The sequence below is a fragment of the Diadema antillarum genome, unplaced genomic scaffold, assembly GCF_040938485.1.
Source record: "Diadema antillarum isolate AM-2024a unplaced genomic scaffold, OU_Dant_1.0 seq00000814_RagTag, whole genome shotgun sequence".
In the NCBI taxonomy this organism is placed as follows: Eukaryota; Metazoa; Echinodermata; class Echinoidea; order Diadematoida; family Diadematidae; genus Diadema; species Diadema antillarum.
Genome location: NW_027271693.1, coordinates 588,180 through 608,693, shown reverse-complemented (window position 1 = coordinate 608,693; position 20,514 = coordinate 588,180). Strand labels below are relative to the sequence as shown.

At 39.7% G+C, this 20,514-nt stretch overlaps 1 protein-coding gene, 1 long non-coding RNA gene and 6 other non-coding genes across 8 annotated transcripts in view; 1 reads left to right on the top strand and 7 right to left on the bottom strand.

Annotated features, from left to right (window-relative positions):
* The window catches only part of LOC139739742 (DNA ligase 1-like), a 31,228-nt gene extending 28,523 nt beyond the window's left edge, over nt 1-2,705 (bottom strand). Inside the window, exon 1 of the mRNA XM_071650346.1 lies at nt 2,494-2,705. Coding sequence (XP_071506447.1) covers nt 2,494-2,516 — 23 coding nt within the window. The 5' untranslated portion in view covers nt 2,517-2,705. The remainder of the gene's footprint in view (nt 1-2,493) is intronic.
* Nucleotides 2,706-3,822: 1,117 nt separating this feature from the next.
* On the bottom strand, nt 3,823-3,895 carry Trnaa-ugc (transfer RNA alanine (anticodon UGC)). Its single transcript has one exon. It is a non-coding gene; the product is annotated as a tRNA-Ala (tRNA).
* Nucleotides 3,896-7,107: 3,212 nt separating this feature from the next.
* Nucleotides 7,108-7,180, bottom strand: Trnaa-ugc (transfer RNA alanine (anticodon UGC)). The gene has a single exon. It is a non-coding gene; the product is annotated as a tRNA-Ala (tRNA).
* A 1,369-nt stretch (nt 7,181-8,549) lies between these two features.
* Nucleotides 8,550-8,622, bottom strand: Trnaa-ugc (transfer RNA alanine (anticodon UGC)). The gene has a single exon. It is a non-coding gene; the product is annotated as a tRNA-Ala (tRNA).
* Nucleotides 8,623-11,834: 3,212 nt separating this feature from the next.
* Trnaa-ugc (transfer RNA alanine (anticodon UGC)) lies at nt 11,835-11,907 on the bottom strand. The gene has a single exon. It is a non-coding gene; the product is annotated as a tRNA-Ala (tRNA).
* Nucleotides 11,908-13,276: 1,369 nt separating this feature from the next.
* On the bottom strand, nt 13,277-13,349 carry Trnaa-ugc (transfer RNA alanine (anticodon UGC)). The gene has a single exon. It is a non-coding gene; the product is annotated as a tRNA-Ala (tRNA).
* Nucleotides 13,350-15,110: 1,761 nt separating this feature from the next.
* Nucleotides 15,111-15,183, bottom strand: Trnaa-ugc (transfer RNA alanine (anticodon UGC)). Its single transcript has one exon. It is a non-coding gene; the product is annotated as a tRNA-Ala (tRNA).
* A 3,256-nt stretch (nt 15,184-18,439) lies between these two features.
* Nucleotides 18,440-19,900, top strand: LOC139739748 (uncharacterized). The gene is made up of 3 exons (XR_011711525.1): nt 18,440-18,566; nt 18,967-19,177; nt 19,775-19,900. It is a non-coding gene; the product is annotated as an uncharacterized lncRNA (long non-coding RNA).
* The last annotated feature ends 614 nt before the right edge of the window (nt 19,901-20,514 follow it).

The window sequence follows — 20,514 nt, the reverse complement described above, 5'->3', positions numbered from 1 at the left end:
GATGATTACCAGTTAAGCAATCTGTATAAAAACAAGCACAACTTAACTGAACAGCATCTAACTTACCCCTAACTCTTGTTATAGCGTTCTAACTGATTCACATATGCACCAGCTATTACTGTTGTACAAAAACATGAAATTGATAGGTCTATGCCTTATTGATGCAGCAGATCTATTTTAGAACTATAAATTGGCATACACTCACCAGACTTCTATGCTGTAATCATGACTTCAAGTAAAATGACAGCAGCAACAGCAGAGAATTATTTAGGCTATCACTAGATATCAATTAATCATGACTAACCAGTTAGACTCTATGCCATGATACGCCATATAGTCTAACTTTAGACACATATATGCACATCTAGGGGTGCGTTCGAGCGCTCTAAAGCGAACCAAAGCGAACTGAACCAAAGCATACCGTACCGAACTGTGCCAGTTTTGGAGCGTTCGAGCGCTCTGTGGAGAAAGCGTACCTCACGAGTTTATGTTTAGAAAGGTCACGCTTGCTTGTTGTAGCAAGAATGTCATTCACCTGGTGCTTGAACTACTTACAGCTGTCCCAAACAAAGATAATGATGTCTTTGCATTGTGACGTATGTGCATGATACACGCATGCTTTACAACGAACTTTTGGTATGCTTTGGTACGCTTTTGGAGCACATCAAGAAGTGGTCCACTTTTGGCTCGGTACAGTACGGTACGGTATACTTTAGGAGCATTCGAACGCTCCTCTGGCGCGGGTACGGTACGGTATCGTTCGCTTTAGGCTGCGTTCACATAGAAGTATTCGGTATTCGGGCACCGAGTACACCATCACCCGCACCGTCAACTCACCATCCCATGCAGTGAGGATTTCTCCCTCCTACATCCCAGCAAATCTTGTTCTTATTAACAATTTCTAAACTGCATCAGAATGTCAGTCTACATGCTTATTTTTGCTAAAGGGCAAATCCAGACCAAAATTGTCATTATTTCATAAACGAGAGACGGTATACGCTGCAAGAAAATCGAACAAGCTCGATTCCCACTTTGCTATACCGGTACTATTCGCAGCTATTCGGTACTTTCGAATATGTTCTAGTGCCCTCTTATGTGAACCGGTGTGAGGAAATCCTATCGTTCGATTCAAGCTATTCCCGTGCCCTCGAAAACGAGCCCCAAATACCCGAATAGTATACTTCTATGTGAACGCAGCCTAAGGAGAGCGCTTGAACGCATCCTAAGGGTTAGGAGTCTAACTGTATAAAGCCTGGGTCTGTAACGTTAGTAGGCCTGGGCCTTGACCAAAAAATCGGTCTGTATCTGTCCGTCGGGGAATGTTCCGCGGAGACTACGTCTGGCTTCACGGATCCCCTCCGTATACAGACCGAAGTCAATGATTGCGGCTCCTGTGTGGAGCAGTCGCGCACAGATCAAACGTTACGATAAACCAAATTTCAGACAGCTTTTTTACATTCAAACAAGTTTGACATGACATGACACATTATGCAGCAATATTTGGGATAAATTTCTCACATTGTGCAATCGAAATACTCACATAAACTCGGTTATAACGCAGGAATTTTATCGATATCGGAACATCGCAGTTCGCAAACTGTAAGTCGCCATTTTGAATCTGTAAGCCAATCACATGCGAGATACCATGGTACGTGTTTTAGTAAAACAAACACGTAGAAACTACCTCGCATGTGATTGGCTAATAGATTCATAGTGTATGTTTCTGCAGTTTGAACATGACGACCCGACAGGCTGTGTTTTACGTTGAAAATTCTACTAAAATGTTGGATTATTCATTAATCTGGTGAGTGTAATGTATTCTTAAAAAGCTAATTTCACTATACAAGCTTAAATCTGCCGACCTAGGGCCGTGAATTAGACGCAATCGAGAAGGGTGAGGTACCTCACCCAATTTTCCATAGAGACAGTGGTTAAGAACATCCACACAGCAATGGGTACTGCAACCTTCCAGCTGTCTACGGAGGACAGCGTTAATGGCAAAATATAAAAAGAGTCCTCCGGACAGACGGATCTTTCTGTCTTCTTCTTCTGTAATCTTCAAAGGGCTATGAAATGCAGCCTATCACGAAGATGAATACAACTTGTGTGCACGATGAGAGGAGGGGTGTGGGCTTAGTCACAGGATGTGATTTTGAGGTGGGTCATTAAGAGCTCCTTGAACTGCTCAGGTGAGACTGCACAAACTACAGAGCTTGGAAGTTTGTTCCACTCAGGTATGGATCTCTGGGCAAATGCAAATTTGTCAGTGTTGCCCCTGTCTAGCCCGGGCCCTGTTTTATCAAAAGATAAAATCGATTTTAAATTTCCTTAACACACAGGCTGCCATAGACTTATGATAGAAACCAACTTTATAATCAATTTTAACTCTTCATAAAACAGAGCCCAGGTCTACTACTAAAATTTACTAGCTGTAAATTTACGGTCTGTACGCTGTAGCGTAGATGATCTACCGATAAACTTTACGTAACTTACGTGATAGATCGCTGCCCAGGCATGTTTATGGTGGGAAATCAGTAACCGGATAGACAATGTTCAGACAAGTAAGGCACTCCCGTTGATGTCAGACAGTCATAACGTAGATCTACACTCGGAAATAACGAGAATATGCACAATGGAATACTGGGTTACCGAGGTTATCAATACAGTTTTACTAAAAAAAAAAATAGCTAGTAATAGTAGTATTGACGTTCTTGTACACAGTGCCAGTGGAGTGCACTCATAATCGTGCACACACAAAACAATCTCGGCGGCGCGCCGATTTCCTATTTTCCCGCGATAAATTCGCTGCTTCCTTGAGAGAGCGGGTGTACGTAGGTGCTGTTCTCGCTGAAGTTGGTTTTGCGAAAAGCTGGTGGCGCTAGACTATTACTAGTAGTACTGAAGGCTCTGTTATCTGAAAATTGTAGTGAAATTTTAGTTTAAACAAGAGCGAGCTATAAGGTATGAAAAGATCTTTCAGATCGTGGAAAACCCGGGCATCAATCCTGGTACATCTCTCATGCAAAACGAGCGCTCTACCATCTGAGATTTGAGCTACTCTTTTAGCTCCCCTAAAGGCTGGTCGCCATTGTTATTGTTGACTTGCTTTCTTCAACTTATTGCATTATTTTTTTTTTTTTGTCGAAAAAAGAAGAAGAAACAAACGTGGTCACGGGAAACTGGAGCGTTATGGCAACACATGAAAACGTCTAAAGTAGAGCCTGTTTGTATGGTCATCTTGATGCCAGTTGATATACATGGTTATATGGAATTAGAATCCGTGAATACAATTCACGTGGTATATACCTACTGACATCACATAAATACATTAAATGATGATCTAAAGAGACCCCAAGCTGGCTATTCATGTGATAAGACCAGACGAGGAGATGATCAATACAGCTTCTTGAGCATAGTATATCATAGTGACCTTCGAACTAAACCCGTTGCATTTCTTGGTGTAATACAAAATTCGCTGCATCTGATGGCAACAAAGCAAACGTTTATGTGTATATTAGGCATGCATACTCGGTGTACACTCGATGCCTTGAGGATTAAAGGTGGGCCGAAGCTACGTATATTCGATCCTATGCCACTTCTGAAGACGATAGGAAAAGTCCAAGACAGCATGCTGGCAGCAGAAACAGCAGCTATAAAACCCCTCCAATCACCTTTAAACAATATTAAAGGCAGTTTAAAATATTTTCTTCTCTGTATGTGTCCCGCGAGATACTATACAGTTTTAAAGTTATATGATGAACTATCAAAAGTAGAGCAATATACAGTGACAACAAGGAATTAAAAGAATAAAAACTTTCACCTTGGAGAGCCCGGGGATCGATCCCGGTACCTCTCGTATGCAAAACAAGCGCTCTACCATTTGAGCTAGCCCCCCTCAAGATTCTTACATGTAAAAGTAAATACTTATAGCTAACTTGCTTTCTTGAATGATTTCCTTCAGTAGTCACGGTTTCTTGACAACCTCTGTGCCACCTGAGTTAGTTGAAAGGACGAAATCTGCTGCTGTCTTATCCCATTTCACTATTGGCTATTCTCACGGAGCAGTATAGCTCCATGGGCTATTTTAGCTTGTAACGGTTTCTGAACAGTGTGTTGTATAGGAAACAAAGGTCGCTGTATCTTTTGGCATCAAAATAAAGGATTGTTCAGTATGTAAATTTGGTGTCTTGAAGATTAATGCAGAGAGGAAGCAAGATAGTTTCCTTTGCCATTTCCGAAGATTATAGGGGAACCTCCAATACAACATGCTGGAGACAGTAAGAGCAGCTTCTGTTCATCCTCTCTGATCACTTGAAAAGAATTTAGATGACATTTTGAAATAATTTTCCTCGTAGTTATCCAATCAGATGTATTTTCTGAAAATTGTAGTGAAATTTTAGTTTAAACAAGAGCGAGCTATAAGGTATGAAAAGACCTTGATCGTGGAAAACCCTGGCATCAATCCTGGTACATCTCTCATGCAAAACGAGCGCTCTACCATCTGAGAATTGAGCTACTCTTTTAGCTCCCCTAAAGGCTGGTCGCCATTGTTATTGTTGACTTGCTTTCTTCAACTTATTGCATTATTGACATTTTTTTGTCGAAAAAAGAAGAAGAAACAAACGCGGTCACGGGAAACTGGAGCGTTATGGCAACACATGAAAACGTCTTAAGTAGAGCCTGTTTGGTCATCTTGACGGATTAGATGCCAGTTGATATACATGGTTATATGGAATTAGAATCCGTGAATACAATTCACGTGGTATATACCTACTGACATCACATAAATACACTAAATGATGATCTAAAGAGACCCCAAGCTGGCTATTCATGTGATAAGACCAGACGAGGAGATGATCAATACAGCTTCTTGAGCATATATCATAGTGACCTTCGAACTAAACCCGTTGCATTTCTTGGTGTAATACAAAATTCGCTGCATCTGATGGCAACAAAGCAAACGTTTATGTGTATATTAGGCATTCATACTCGGCGTACACTCGATGCCTTGAGGATTAAAGGTGGGCCGAAGCTACGTATATTCGATCCTATGCCACTTCTGAAGACGATAGGAAAAGTCCAAGACAGCATGCTGGCAGCAGAAACAGCAGCTATAAAACCCCTCCAATCACCTTTAAACGATATTAAAGGCAGTTTAAAATATTTTCTTCTCATGTGTCCCGCGAGATACTATACAGTTTTAAAGTTATATGATGAACTATCAAAAGTAGAGCAAGATAAAGTGACAACAAGGAATTAAAAGAATAAAAACTTTCACCTTGGAGAGCCCGGGGATCGATCCCGGTACCTCTCGCATGCATAACGAGCGCTCTACCATCTAGCCCCCCTCAAGATTCTTACATGTAAAAGTAAATACTTATAGCTAACTTGCTTTCTTGAATAATTTCCTTCAGTAGTCACGGTTTCTTGACAACCTCTGTGCCACCTGAGTTAGTTGAAAGGACGAAATCTGCTGCTGTCTTATCCCATTTCACTATTGGCTATTCTCACGGAGCAGTATAGCTCCAGGGGCTACGTTATAGCTTGTAACGGTTTCTGAACAGTGTGTTGTATAGGAAACAAAGGTCGCTGTATCTGATGGCATCAAAATAAAGGATTGTTCAGTATGTAAATTTGATGTCTTGAAGATTAATGAAGAGAGGAAGCAAGATAGTTTCCTTTACCATTTCCGAGGATTATAGGGGAACCTCCAATACAACATGCTGGAGACAGTAAGAGCAGCTTCTGTTCATCCTCTCTGATCACTTGAAAAGAATTTAGATGACATTTTGAAATAATTTTCCTCGTAGTTATCCAATCAGATGTATTATCTGAAAATTGTAGTGAAATTTTAGTTTAAACAAGAGCGAGCTATAAGGTATGAAAAGACCTTGATCGTGGAAAACCCTGGCATCAATCCTGGTACATCTCTCATGCAAAACGAGCGCTCTACCATCTGAGATTTGAGCTACTCTTTTAGCTCCCCTAAAGGCTGGTCGCCATTGTTATTGTTGACTTGCTTTCTTCAACTTATTGCATTATTATTATTTTTTTTTGTCGAAAAAAGAAGAAGAAACAAACGTGGTCACGGGAAACTGGAGCGTTATGGCAACACATGAAAACGTCTAAAGTAGAGCCTGTTTGGTCATCTTGACGGATTAGATGCCAGTTGATATACATGGTTATATGGAATTAGAATCCGTGAATACAATTCACGTGGTATATACCTACTGACATCACATAAATACATTAAAGAGACCCCAAGCTGGCTATTCATGATAGTGTGATAAGACCAGACGAGGAGATGATCAATACAGCTTCTTGAGCATATATCATCAGGGATGCCAAGTTCAAAAATTTTGTATGAGTGAGATTTACCTGACCCAACGTCTCGGCGCGCTCATGACATACAATGTGCGCGCGAGCGAGGGTATGGGAGGGGTTAATAGGGAGCTTTTTCAATTTTTAGCTCTTAATGGTGCGATCAGGTGCATACTTAAGTAACTATTTTTCACCTACTTTGAAAGACAAAGAGAAAAATACCTTCAATTGCAACTATCACTTTAATCCTTTGAGCTAGGTTCATTATAGGCCCAAGATGCATACTTCACCCAATGCGTGAGAAAAATGGGTGCTATGCGTGAGATCGTGAGACGGACCCTAAATGCTTGAGTCTCACGCAGAATGCGTGAGACTTGGTAGCTCTGTATCATAGTGACCTTCGAACTGAACCCGTTGCATTTCTTGGTGTAATACAAAATTCGCTGCATCTGATGGCAACAAAGCAAACGTTTATGTGTATATTAGGCATGCATACTCGGTGTACACTCGATGCCTTGAGGATTAAAGGTGGGCCGAAGCTACGTATATTCGATCCTATGCCACTTCTGAAGACGATAGGAAAAGTCCAAGACAGCATGCTGGCAGCAGAAACAGCAGCTATAAAACCCCTCCAATCACCTTTAAACAATATTAAAGGCAGTTTAAAATATTTTCTTCTCATGTGTCCCGCGAGATACTATACAGTTTTAAAGTTATATGATGAACTATCAAAAGTAGAGCAATATAAAGTGACAACAAGGAATTAAAAGAATAAAAATTTCACCTTGGAGAGCCCGGGGATCGATCCCGGTACCTCTCGTATGCAAAACGAGCGCTCTACCATTTGAGCTAGCCCCCCTCAAGATTCTTACATGTAAAAGTAAATACTTATAGCTAACTTGCTTTCTTGAATGATTTCCTTTAGTAGTCACGGTTTCTTGACAACCTCTGTGCCACCTGAGTTAGTTGAAAGGACGAAATCTGCTGCTGTCTTATCCCATTTCACTATTGGCTATTCTCACGGAGCAGTATAGCTCCAGGGGCTATGTTAGCTTGTAACGGTTTCTGAACAGTGTGTTGTATAGGAAACAAAGGTCGCTGTATCTGATGGCATCAAAATAAAGGATTGTTCAGTATGTAAATTTGATGTCTTGAAGATTAATGCAGAGAGGAAGCAAGATAGTTTCCTTTGCCATTTCCGAAGATTATAGGGGAACCTCCAATACAACATGCTGGAGACAGTAAGAGCAGCTTCTGTTCATCCTCTCTGATCACTTGAAAAGAATTTAGATGACATTTTGAAATAATTTTCCTCGTAGTTATCCAATCAGATGTATTTTCTGAAAATTGTAGTGAAATTTTAGTTTAAACAAGAGCGAGCTACAAGGTATGAAAAGACCTTGATCGTGGAAAACCCTGGCATCAATCCTGGTACATCTCTCATGCAAAACGAGCGCTCTACCATCTGAGAATTGAGCTACTCTTTTAGCTCCCCTAAAGGCTGGTCGCCATTGTTATTGTTGACTTGCTTTCTTCAACTTATTGCTTTATTATTTTTTTTTGTCGAAAAAAGAAGAAGAAACAAACGTGGTCACGGGAAACTGGAGCGTTATGGCAACACATGAAAACGTCTTAAGTTGAGCCTGTTTGGTCATCTTGACGGATTAGATGCCAGTTGATATACATGGTTATATGGAATAAGAATCCGTGAATACAATTCACGTGGTATATACCTACTGACATCACATAAATACATTAGAAAGAGACCCCAAGCTGGCTATTCATGTGATAAGACCAGACGAGGAGATGATCAATACAGCTTCTTGAGCATATAGTGACCTTCGAACTAAACCCGTTGCATTTCTTGGTGTAATACAAAATTCGCTGCATCTGATGGCAACAAAGCAAACGTTTATGTGTATATTAGGCATGCATACTCGGTGTACACTCGATGCCTTGAGGATTAAAGGTGGGCCGAAGCTACGTATATTCGATCCTATGCCACTTCTGAAGACGATAGGAAAAGTCCAAGACAGCATGCTGGCAGCAGAAACAGCAGCTATAAAACCCCTCCAATCACCTTTAAACAATATTAAAGGCAGTTTAAAATATTTTCTTCTCATGTGTCCCGCGAGATACTATACAGTTTTAAAGTTATATGATGAACTATCAAAAGTAGAGCAATATAGAGTGACAACAAGGAATTAAAAGAATAAAAGCTTTCACCTTGGAGAGCCCGGGGATCGATCCCGGTACCTCTCGTATGCAAAACGAGCGCTCTACCATTTGAGCTAGCCCCCCTCAAGATTCTTACATGTAAAAGTAAATACTTATAGCTAACTTGCTTTCTTGAATGATTTCCTTCAGTAGTCACGGTTTCTTGACAACCTCTGTGCCACCTAAGTTAGTTGAAAGGACGAAATCTGCTGCTGTCTTAGCCATTTCACTATTGGCTATTCTCACGGAGCAGTATAGCTCCAGGGGCTATGTTAGCTTGTAACGGTTTCTGAACAGTGTGTTGTATAGGAAACAAAGGTCGCTGTATCTGATGGCATCAAAATAAAGGATTGTTCAGTATGTAAATTTGATGTCTTGAAGATTAATGCAGAGAGGAAGCAAGATAGTTTCCTTTGCCATTTCCGAAGATTATAGGGGAACCTCCAATACAACATGCTGGAGACAGTAAGAGCAGGTTCTGTTCATCCTCTCTGATCACTTAAAAAGAATTTAGATGACATTTTGAAATAATTTTCCTCGTAGTTATCCAATCAGATGTATTTTCTGAAAATTGTAGTGAAATTTTAGTTTAAACAAGAGCGAGCTATAAGGTATGAAAAGACCTTGATCGTGGAAAACCCTGGCATCAATCCTGGTACATCTCTCATGCAAAACGAGCGCTCTACCATCTGAGAATTGAGCTACTCTTTTAGCTCCCCTAAAGGCTGGTCGCCATTGTTATTGTTGACTTGCTTTCTTCAACTTATTGCATTATTATTTTTTTTTTTGTCGAAAAAAGAAGAAGAAACAAACGTGGTCACGGGAAACTGGAGCGTTATGGCAACACATGAAAACGTCTTAAGTAGAGCCTGTTTGGTCATCTTGACGGATTAGATGCCAGTTGATATACATGGTTATATGGAATTAGAATCCGTGAATACAATTCACGTGGTATATACCTACTGACATCACATAAATACATTAAATGATGATCTAAAGAGACCCCAAGCTGGCTATTCATGTGATAAGACCAGACGAGGAGATGATCAATACAGCTTCTTGAGCATATATCATAGTGACCTTCGAACTAAACCCGTTGCATTTCTTGGTGTAATACAAAATTCGCTGCATCTGATGGCAACAAAGCAAACGTTTATGTGTATATTAGGCATTCATACTCGGCGTACACTCGATGCCTTGAGGATTAAAGGTGGGCCGAAGCTACGTATATTCGATCCTATGCCACTTCTGAAGACGATAGGAAAAGTCCAAGACAGCATGCTGGCAGCAGAAACAGCAGCTATAAAACCCCTCCAATCACCTTTAAACGATATTAAAGGCAGTTTAAAATATTTTCTTCTCATGTGTCCCGCGAGATACTATACAGTTTTAAAGTTATATGATGAACTATCAAAAGTAGAGCAAGATAAAGTGACAACAAGGAATTAAAAGAATAAAAACTTTCACCTTGGAGAGCCCGGGGATCGATCCCGGTACCTCTCGCATGCATAACGAGCGCTCTACCATCTAGCCCCCCTCAAGATTCTTACATGTAAAAGTAAATACTTATAGCTAACTTGCTTTCTTGAATAATTTCCTTCAGTAGTCACGGTTTCTTGACAACCTCTGTGCCACCTGAGTTAGTTGAAAGGACGAAATCTGCTGCTGTCTTATCCCATTTCACTATTGGCTATTCTCACGGAGCAGTATAGCTCCAGGGGCTACGTTATAGCTTGTAACGGTTTCTGAACAGTGTGTTGTATAGGAAACAAAGGTCGCTGTATCTGATGGCATCAAAATAAAGGATTGTTCAGTATGTAAATTTGATGTCTTGAAGATTAATGAAGAGAGGAAGCAAGATAGTTTCCTTTACCATTTCCGAGGATTATAGGGGAACCTCCAATACAACATGCTGGAGACAGTAAGAGCAGCTTCTGTTCATCCTCTCTGATCACTTGAAAAGAATTTAGATGACATTTTGAAATAATTTTCCTCGTAGTTATCCAATCAGATGTATTATCTGAAAATTGTAGTGAAATTTTAGTTTAAACAAGAGCGAGCTATAAGGTATGAAAAGACCTTGATCGTGGAAAACCCTGGCATCAATCCTGGTACATCTCTCATGCAAAACGAGCGCTCTACCATCTGAGATTTGAGCTACTCTTTTAGCTCCCCTAAAGGCTGGTCGCCATTGTTATTGTTGACTTGCTTTCTTCAACTTATTGCATTATTATTATTTTTTTTTGTCGAAAAAAGAAGAAGAAACAAACGTGGTCACGGGAAACTGGAGCGTTATGGCAACACATGAAAACGTCTAAAGTAGAGCCTGTTTGGTCATCTTGACGGATTAGATGCCAGTTGATATACATGGTTATATGGAATTAGAATCCGTGAATACAATTCACGTGGTATATACCTACTGACATCACATAAATACATTAAAGAGACCCCAAGCTGGCTATTCATGATAGTGTGATAAGACCAGACGAGGAGATGATCAATACAGCTTCTTGAGCATATATCATCAGGGATGCCAAGTTCAAAAATTTTGTATGAGTGAGATTTACCTGACCCAACGTCTCGGCGCGCTCATGACATACAATGTGCGCGCGAGCGAGGGTATGGGAGGGGTTAATAGGGAGCTTTTTCAATTTTTAGCTCTTAATGGTGCGATCAGGTGCATACTTAAGTAACTATTTTTCACCTACTTTGAAAGACAAAGAGAAAAATACCTTCAATTGCAACTATCACTTTAATCCTTTGAGCTAGGTTCATTATAGGCCCAAGATGCATACTTCACCCAATGCGTGAGAAAAATGGGTGCTATGCGTGAGATCGTGAGACGGACCCTAAATGCTTGAGTCTCACGCAGAATGCGTGAGACTTGGTAGCTCTGTATCATAGTGACCTTCGAACTGAACCCGTTGCATTTCTTGGTGTAATACAAAATTCGCTGCATCTGATGGCAACAAAGCAAACGTTTATGTGTATATTAGGCATGCATACTCGGTGTACACTCGATGCCTTGAGGATTAAAGGTGGGCCGAAGCTACGTATATTCGATCCTATGCCACTTCTGAAGACGATAGGAAAAGTCCAAGACAGCATGCTGGCAGCAGAAACAGCAGCTATAAAACCCCTCCAATCACCTTTAAACAATATTAAAGGCAGTTTAAAATATTTTCTTCTCATGTGTCCCGCGAGATACTATACAGTTTTAAAGTTATATGATGAACTATCAAAAGTAGAGCAATATAAAGTGACAACAAGGAATTAAAAGAATAAAAATTTCACCTTGGAGAGCCCGGGGATCGATCCCGGTACCTCTCGTATGCAAAACGAGCGCTCTACCATTTGAGCTAGCCCCCCTCAAGATTCTTACATGTAAAAGTAAATACTTATAGCTAACTTGCTTTCTTGAATGATTTCCTTTAGTAGTCACGGTTTCTTGACAACCTCTGTGCCACCTGAGTTAGTTGAAAGGACGAAATCTGCTGCTGTCTTATCCCATTTCACTATTGGCTATTCTCACGGAGCAGTATAGCTCCAGGGGCTATGTTAGCTTGTAACGGTTTCTGAACAGTGTGTTGTATAGGAAACAAAGGTCGCTGTATCTGATGGCATCAAAATAAAGGATTGTTCAGTATGTAAATTTGATGTCTTGAAGATTAATGCAGAGAGGAAGCAAGATAGTTTCCTTTGCCATTTCCGAAGATTATAGGGGAACCTCCAATACAACATGCTGGAGACAGTAAGAGCAGCTTCTGTTCATCCTCTCTGATCACTTGAAAAGAATTTAGATGACATTTTGAAATAATTTTCCTCGTAGTTATCCAATCAGATGTATTTTCTGAAAATTGTAGTGAAATTTTAGTTTAAACAAGAGCGAGCTACAAGGTATGAAAAGACCTTGATCGTGGAAAACCCTGGCATCAATCCTGGTACATCTCTCATGCAAAACGAGCGCTCTACCATCTGAGAATTGAGCTACTCTTTTAGCTCCCCTAAAGGCTGGTCGCCATTGTTATTGTTGACTTGCTTTCTTCAACTTATTGCTTTATTATTTTTTTTTGTCGAAAAAAGAAGAAGAAACAAACGTGGTCACGGGAAACTGGAGCGTTATGGCAACACATGAAAACGTCTTAAGTTGAGCCTGTTTGGTCATCTTGACGGATTAGATGCCAGTTGATATACATGGTTATATGGAATAAGAATCCGTGAATACAATTCACGTGGTATATACCTACTGACATCACATAAATACATTAGAAAGAGACCCCAAGCTGGCTATTCATGTGATAAGACCAGACGAGGAGATGATCAATACAGCTTCTTGAGCATATAGTGACCTTCGAACTAAACCCGTTGCATTTCTTGGTGTAATACAAAATTCGCTGCATCTGATGGCAACAAAGCAAACGTTTATGTGTATATTAGGCATGCATACTCGGTGTACACTCGATGCCTTGAGGATTAAAGGTGGGCCGAAGCTACGTATATTCGATCCTATGCCACTTCTGAAGACGATAGGAAAAGTCCAAGACAGCATGCTGGCAGCAGAAACAGCAGCTATAAAACCCCTCCAATCACCTTTAAACAATATTAAAGGCAGTTTAAAATATTTTCTTCTCATGTGTCCCGCGAGATACTATACAGTTTTAAAGTTATATGATGAACTATCAAAAGTAGAGCAATATAGAGTGACAACAAGGAATTAAAAGAATAAAAGCTTTCACCTTGGAGAGCCCGGGGATCGATCCCGGTACCTCTCGTATGCAAAACGAGCGCTCTACCATTTGAGCTAGCCCCCCTCAAGATTCTTACATGTAAAAGTAAATACTTATAGCTAACTTGCTTTCTTGAATGATTTCCTTCAGTAGTCACGGTTTCTTGACAACCTCTGTGCCACCTAAGTTAGTTGAAAGGACGAAATCTGCTGCTGTCTTAGCCATTTCACTATTGGCTATTCTCACGGAGCAGTATAGCTCCAGGGGCTATGTTAGCTTGTAACGGTTTCTGAACAGTGTGTTGTATAGGAAACAAAGGTCGCTGTATCTGATGGCATCAAAATAAAGGATTGTTCAGTATGTAAATTTGATGTCTTGAAGATTAATGCAGAGAGGAAGCAAGATAGTTTCCTTTGCCATTTCCGAAGATTATAGGGGAACCTCCAATACAACATGCTGGAGACAGTAAGAGCAGGTTCTGTTCATCCTCTCTGATCACTTAAAAAGAATTTAGATGACATTTTGAAATAATTTTCCTCGTAGTTATCCAATCAGATGTATTTTCTGAAAATTGTAGTGAAATTTTAGTTTAAACAAGAGCGAGCTATAAGGTATGAAAAGACCTTGATCGTGGAAAACCCTGGCATCAATCCTGGTACATCTCTCATGCAAAACGAGCGCTCTACCATCTGAGAATTGAGCTACTCTTTTAGCTCCCCTAAAGGCTGGTCGCCATTGTTATTGTTGACTTGCTTTCTTCAACTTATTGCATTATTATTATTTTTTTTTGTCGAAAAAAGAAGAAGAAACAAACGTGGTCACGGGAAACTGGAGCGTTATGGCAACACATGAAAACGTCTAAAGTAGAGCCTGTTTGGTCATCTTGACGGATTAGATGCCAGTTGATATACATGGTTATATGGAATTAGAATCCGTGAATACAATTCACGTGGTATATACCTACTGACATCACATAAATACATTAAAGAGACCCCAAGCTGGCTATTCATGATAGTGTGATAAGACCAGACGAGGAGATGATCAATACAGCTTCTTGAGCATATATCATCAGGGATGCCAAGTTCAAAAATTTTGTATGAGTGAGATTTACCTGACCCAACGTCTCGGCGCGCTCATGACATACAATGTGCGCGCGAGCGAGGGTATGGGAGGGGTTAATAGGGAGCTTTTTCAATTTTTAGCTCTTAATGGTGCGATCAGGTGCATACTTAAGTAACTATTTTTCACCTACTTTGAAAGACAAAGAGAAAAATACCTTCAATTGCAACTATCACTTTAATCCTTTGAGCTAGGTTCATTATAGGCCCAAGATGCATACTTCACCCAATGCGTGAGAAAAATGGGTGCTATGCGTGAGATCGTGAGACGGACCCTAAATGCTTGAGTCTCACGCAGAATGCGTGAGACTTGGTAGCTCTGTATCATAGTGACCTTCGAACTGAACCCGTTGCATTTCTTGGTGTAATACAAAATTCGCTGCATCTGATGGCAACAAAGCAAACGTTTATGTGTATATTAGGCATGCATACTCGGTGTACACTCGATGCCTTGAGGATTAAAGGTGGGCCGAAGCTACGTATATTCGATCCTATGCCACTTCTGAAGACGATAGGAAAAGTCCAAGACAGCATGCTGGCAGCAGAAACAGCAGCTATAAAACCCCTCCAATCACCTTTAAACAATATTAAAGGCAGTTTAAAATATTTTCTTCTCATGTGTCCCGCGAGATACTATACAGTTTTAAAGTTATTTATATGATGAACTATCAAAAGTAGAGCAATATAAAGTGACAACAAGGAATTAAAAGAATAAAAACTTTCACCTTGGAGAGCCCGGGGATCGATCCCGGTACCTCTCGTATGCAAAACGAGCGCTCTACCATTTGAGCTAGCCCCCCTCAAGATTCTTACATGTAAAAGTAAATACTTATAGCTAACTTGCTTTCTTGAATGATTTCCTTCAGTAGTCACGGTTTCTTGACAACCTCTGTGCCACCTGAGTTAGTTGAAAGGACGAAATCTGCTGCTGTCTTATCCCATTTCACTATTGGCTATTCTCACGGAGCAGTATAGCTCCAGGGGCTATGTTAGCTTGTAACGGTTTCTGAACAGTGTGTTGTAGGAAACAAATATCGCTGTATCTGATGGCATCAAAATAAAGGATTGTTCAGTATGTAAATTTGATGTCTTGAAGATTAATGCAGAGAGGAAGCAAGATAGTTTCCTTTGCCATTTCCGAAGATTATAGAGGAACCTCCAATACAACATGCTGGAGACAGTAAGAGCAGCTTCTGTTCATCCTCTCTGATCACTTGAAAAGAATTTAGATGACATTTTGAAATAATTTTCCTCGTCCAATCAGATGTATTATGATTACTTGTACTAGCGATAGCAGAGCCTTAGAATACAAGGCTCTGAGTACTAGAAGTATTTACTGTATGATATGTTGACAGCATTCTGTAATTTCGATGGGCCCTGCCTCTGATAATTCTCGGTGTTTTTCTCTTTTTTTTTTCGGTAGGGGGCCTAAACATAATGACGGAATGATCTCATCGGTATGACTGATGTATACAGTTGTCATCTACCAATTAAAGTAAATTTGGTATAACCTCATTTGAATAACAATAGAAATAGGGCCATTTCTTTGGCTGTCCAATAGGCCTATTTTTTATTATTTTTGGGAAATGTAAAAATAATGTGGGAACATAGTGAAATCCAGTGCTCCGAATGCTATTATTACAAACAAATGGCTTGGGATAAATATTGATGACTAATACCTGAGTTGGGATTAAGTCTACGGGAAGAGCCTTTAAAATAAATATTGAACTTTTGGTAACGCAAAATAGAATGAGATGAAACTGGACATATATGATTTTAAGTATGACAATGTTAAAGGTATCAATGCCTGAGCCTGGTGCCACCACCACCAATACATCATTTCGTGAGAAATTGGCCTTACTGAAAGAGAAGGGAAAAAAATAGGCGTATCAATTTGCTGACATTCTGTAGGCTTAGTGTACGTGGCCGTGGAACGTTAGGTCCCACATGTATACGAGTATCTTTGGTTTGGCGTCAGATTAATTTGTAGTTGATCATCATCATGTACTCAGTACTATAGCCAGTTGCATTCTGTCTCTAATGATAGGTTACAGAGGTGGATGCGGTGGGGGGGGGGGGGGGGGAGCGCACCGGGAACCCCCTTTTTGTTTTGCAAAAACAGAAGAAATTAAAAAAATGAAAGGGGGGGGGGGGGGTGTGCGCGCCCTCTCTTTACGGAATTCCTGGATCCGCCCATGGATTATACTGTGGGTCAACGCCTTACATTAACTACTGTAAGGGTATAATTATATTATAGTGTTCATCTATTAGATATCATACTTCTATATAGATCTTAGATATGCCAGATTATATTGTGATAATTTGATTCACGGAGAAAATTCCTATGCTGATATTGCCATGTCCTGTGAGGATCTGGTGCTACTTCCTGGGTTAACTGGCTGACAAGGAAACAAAATAATAGAAAATAAAAAATAAAAGGTTTTATAAACCCCAAAACATTGTTTTTAATAAAAAGGTTAAAGGTTTAACATTGTTTTTAATAAAAGGTTTTATAAACCCCAAAACATTGTTTTTAATTCCTGTTGTATAGTAGAAACAGATGTGCTTGATATTGTAAGTAGCCTAAAGAGGAAAAAGAGTCCTGGGTATGATGGAATTAGCAATGATTTGCTAAAAGGAATTATACAATATATAGTAAGACCCCTTACTCACATTTATAATTTGTCCATCGTTTATGGTATTGTGCCCGATAAAATGAAAATCGCAAAAGTTGTTCCTATTTTTAAAAAAGGGAATTGTACAGAAATAGGTACCTATCGACCTATATCTTTACTTACAGTTTTTTCTAAAATTCTTGAAAAACTTGTATACTCTAGACTTATTGCATTTCTTAAATCATGTAATATTTTTTCTACTTCTCAATTTGGTTTTCGTGAAAGGCACACAACATCTCCTGCTATCTTGTGTTTAGTAGAGAAAATAGCATCTGCCCTAGATAATCATCTTCATACTATTGGTATATATTTAGACTATTCCAAAGCGTTTGACACTGTCAATCATGATATCTTGTCGCATAAGCTATATTACTATGGTATATAAGAGGATCAGCACTTGAATGGTTTAAAAGTTATCTTAGAAACAGACAACAGTTTGTACAACTAAATGGTATTGGTTCTAGAATGCAGTCTGTCACCTGTGTTATGGAGTACCCCAAGGGTCTCTTCTACACTGTAAAAAATGCGACATGCGACATGTTTATGAACTAAACACAGTGTTGAAAATCTAAACACTTTGTTTAACATCTAAACACCCGGTGTGTATAGCACGTGTAAAGTATTGAGAGTTAAAGTGTTTAGCTTGGAGTGTTTAGTTGGAGTGTTTATTCTGGCTATGTCCATACATATGAAGGAGTGTTGGAAATGGTGTGTAAATTGCAATTTCTAGTTTCCTTTTATCACGAGAAAGTGGAAACTGTGACGACATCAAGATACACTATGAAATAATTCATGTTTTAGGCCTTTCATGGAAATGCCTAATCAATAAGGAAATAGGATAACCTAAAATTATGTAATACAACTGTAATAAATTTATATTTTGGTTTCGCATGTACAGTTCTATATTTTAACTGCTAGAAAAAAATGGGAGTTGCCTTTGTTAATAATTTCGTTCATGGTTTAGGGCATTACCCAAATGTTTGTTGGTTAGGCCTAAACACTTCTACTGTCAGGGTAAACAGACGCGTTTACATTTAGAACGCCTCGTAAACACGTTCTAAACACCGCACATGTTTAACATAAACACTGTGCTACTCGTACTCTACAAGTCAGCAGCGCATGGAATTGTGACATGACGGCCGCGGCCACAACGCACGCAGTGGTGCCCTGTGCGTGCGCTTCTAGCGCACACTCGTGCTATGCATAATATGACCATAATCAATGCACAATTGGCGGGAAAGGAGATGTGCGCGTACGTCCTGTGCGGATGGATCTGTCTGATTGCCTGGCTGGCGCTGCCCTAGCAGCGTGGATGTGCGTAGGCCTACAGTACGTGCGCATTCGTTCGAGGCTTGTTATCGCCCACTATACACTGTCCTTACGACTCGATCGACTGCACTGACTGTATTGTCGTACTAGCTGTATAATGTATACAGCTAAAGGAGCGGATCTAGCTAAGATGGCGTCGAAGCGATAAAGTTCTAGCCTGGCCGGCCTGCATGAAAGCGGTAAGTCTGCTAAGTCTGCTAAGTCGGTGAATAACAAGATTTATTGCAAAATTGCCCTCGTTTAATGTAACAAGTTAAAACTGTAGTAGGCATAGAAATAGGCTACGCCCTGAAAGATTTTGCTCGTTTGTTTTAGTTTTCTATTTCTAAATCTAACGTTAGAACGGGGAACGCTCTCCTCTAACTGTAACGTGTTAGTGTTGTTAACGTTACAATATTCCTACACTCTACAGATTACCGGTACCGTAGTTATGGGTAAACTCGGCCTAGCGGGTAAACTCACTGTATCTTTAATTTTACGAAGTTATGAAGTATCTTTCATGTGAATGACGATGGGTTAGTGACTATATTTTGAGTGAAATTCAGTTTTATTCCCTGTAAATCCTTCATAACTCAACAGGTGGTGAAAATTGAATGTAAAGCCCATTAGGATGTCTTGGAAAGGGATGCCGATGGCACCAAAGTGGGTGACGATGATGTCCTGACGACTGTTTAAATTCTGCAAGACATTACCTCTGCTGGCAGAGAACGAGGAATGGTGCAGTCAGCAGAGTAAATCAACTGGGGATAGTACATCACTGTATACTACCCATGTGGAAAGTGGAAATCAAGTAAGTACATGTACTCAAAATTGCAGAGCCAAATCAATGAATATTATGTAAAAGGGCATGTAAATGAGTTTCTATAAAATGCAGATTTTAGATGCTTTAAGTTCTTCTGTTTATTTGTTTGTTTGTTTGTTTGTTTGTTGTTTTTTCTTCTTTTTTTTTTGGGGGGGGGGGGTTTACCTACTCCCGAATCCCGAATCCAATCCATTAGCTAAAATAAATATGAAAAATTGATTTATTGCAAATATTGTTGAAAGTGTAAATTACAGATGTGAAAATCTTCACCCAAGAGACAAAGGATATAGTAATGGTCGTAACTCTGCTTGATAATGATGATGAATAAGAAAGAAGCTACAACAACAACAAAAAAGACTTGAATTATTTCCAGAAAATTCATCAAAGTAAGGAAAAACTGACGCAAGACACTAAGTGCTAATGTGATGAAGGGATTCTGTCATTCCTTTTAATTTGAACTTGCTTATGGATTCAGTCAACTTCTTTGCTATCCATTCATTTTCAGAATCTATGGGAGCAGTTAAGTCCATTGTATTGGAAAGCCAACTGATTTGTTTTCCTTGTGTAATCATTTCTTTTTACCAGCACCAGTACGTCATGGAAGAATTGATCAGGGATCACACCAAACCTGTCTGGATTAGACTGAAAGATGCATGCGCTTACTTCTATACAACCCGTCTAAAAGTGCAAACATCTGAGGATTACAAGGACATCAAAAGATATACTGATATACAGTATATCTATAGGCCTACATGCCATATGAAGGAAATGAACCATGGATAATAATTTTGAATGTTACTAATCTTTTTCCCGCTAGCCATGTGATGTCCCACATCGTCATGATGCACCACAGACCTATTAGGAGGCATCCCACCTGTTAGAGCAACCTTTCTATTGTTTTTTTTTTGTCTTCACTGACAGTGTGCATCTAAACCTGTATACTAGAATAAAGTAAATCATATGGGGGATGATAGGGTTTTGTATGCGATGGGGCTTCAGTTCTCCGTGTGTGTGTATGCGTGTGTGTATTACATAATGACGAACCTCTAAAGAAATATGAAGGTAGGGGGCCTGGATATGATTCGAAGAGGAATTCAATGCTTATTTGATGAAAATGGCAGGGATATCCAAAACAAAGCAATTCTATTGTCCTCTGTGCTTACGATAATGGTCACCTGCATTCTCATTGCTCATAGATATGTGTAATTGTCTTTTTTAACAGCTGGTACGTAAAATTGTAATTTTATCTAACATGTTAAGACACTTGCTCGAAATCGTTTTACACTATTAAGAAAAACAATTTATTCACTTCATTTTATTCATCA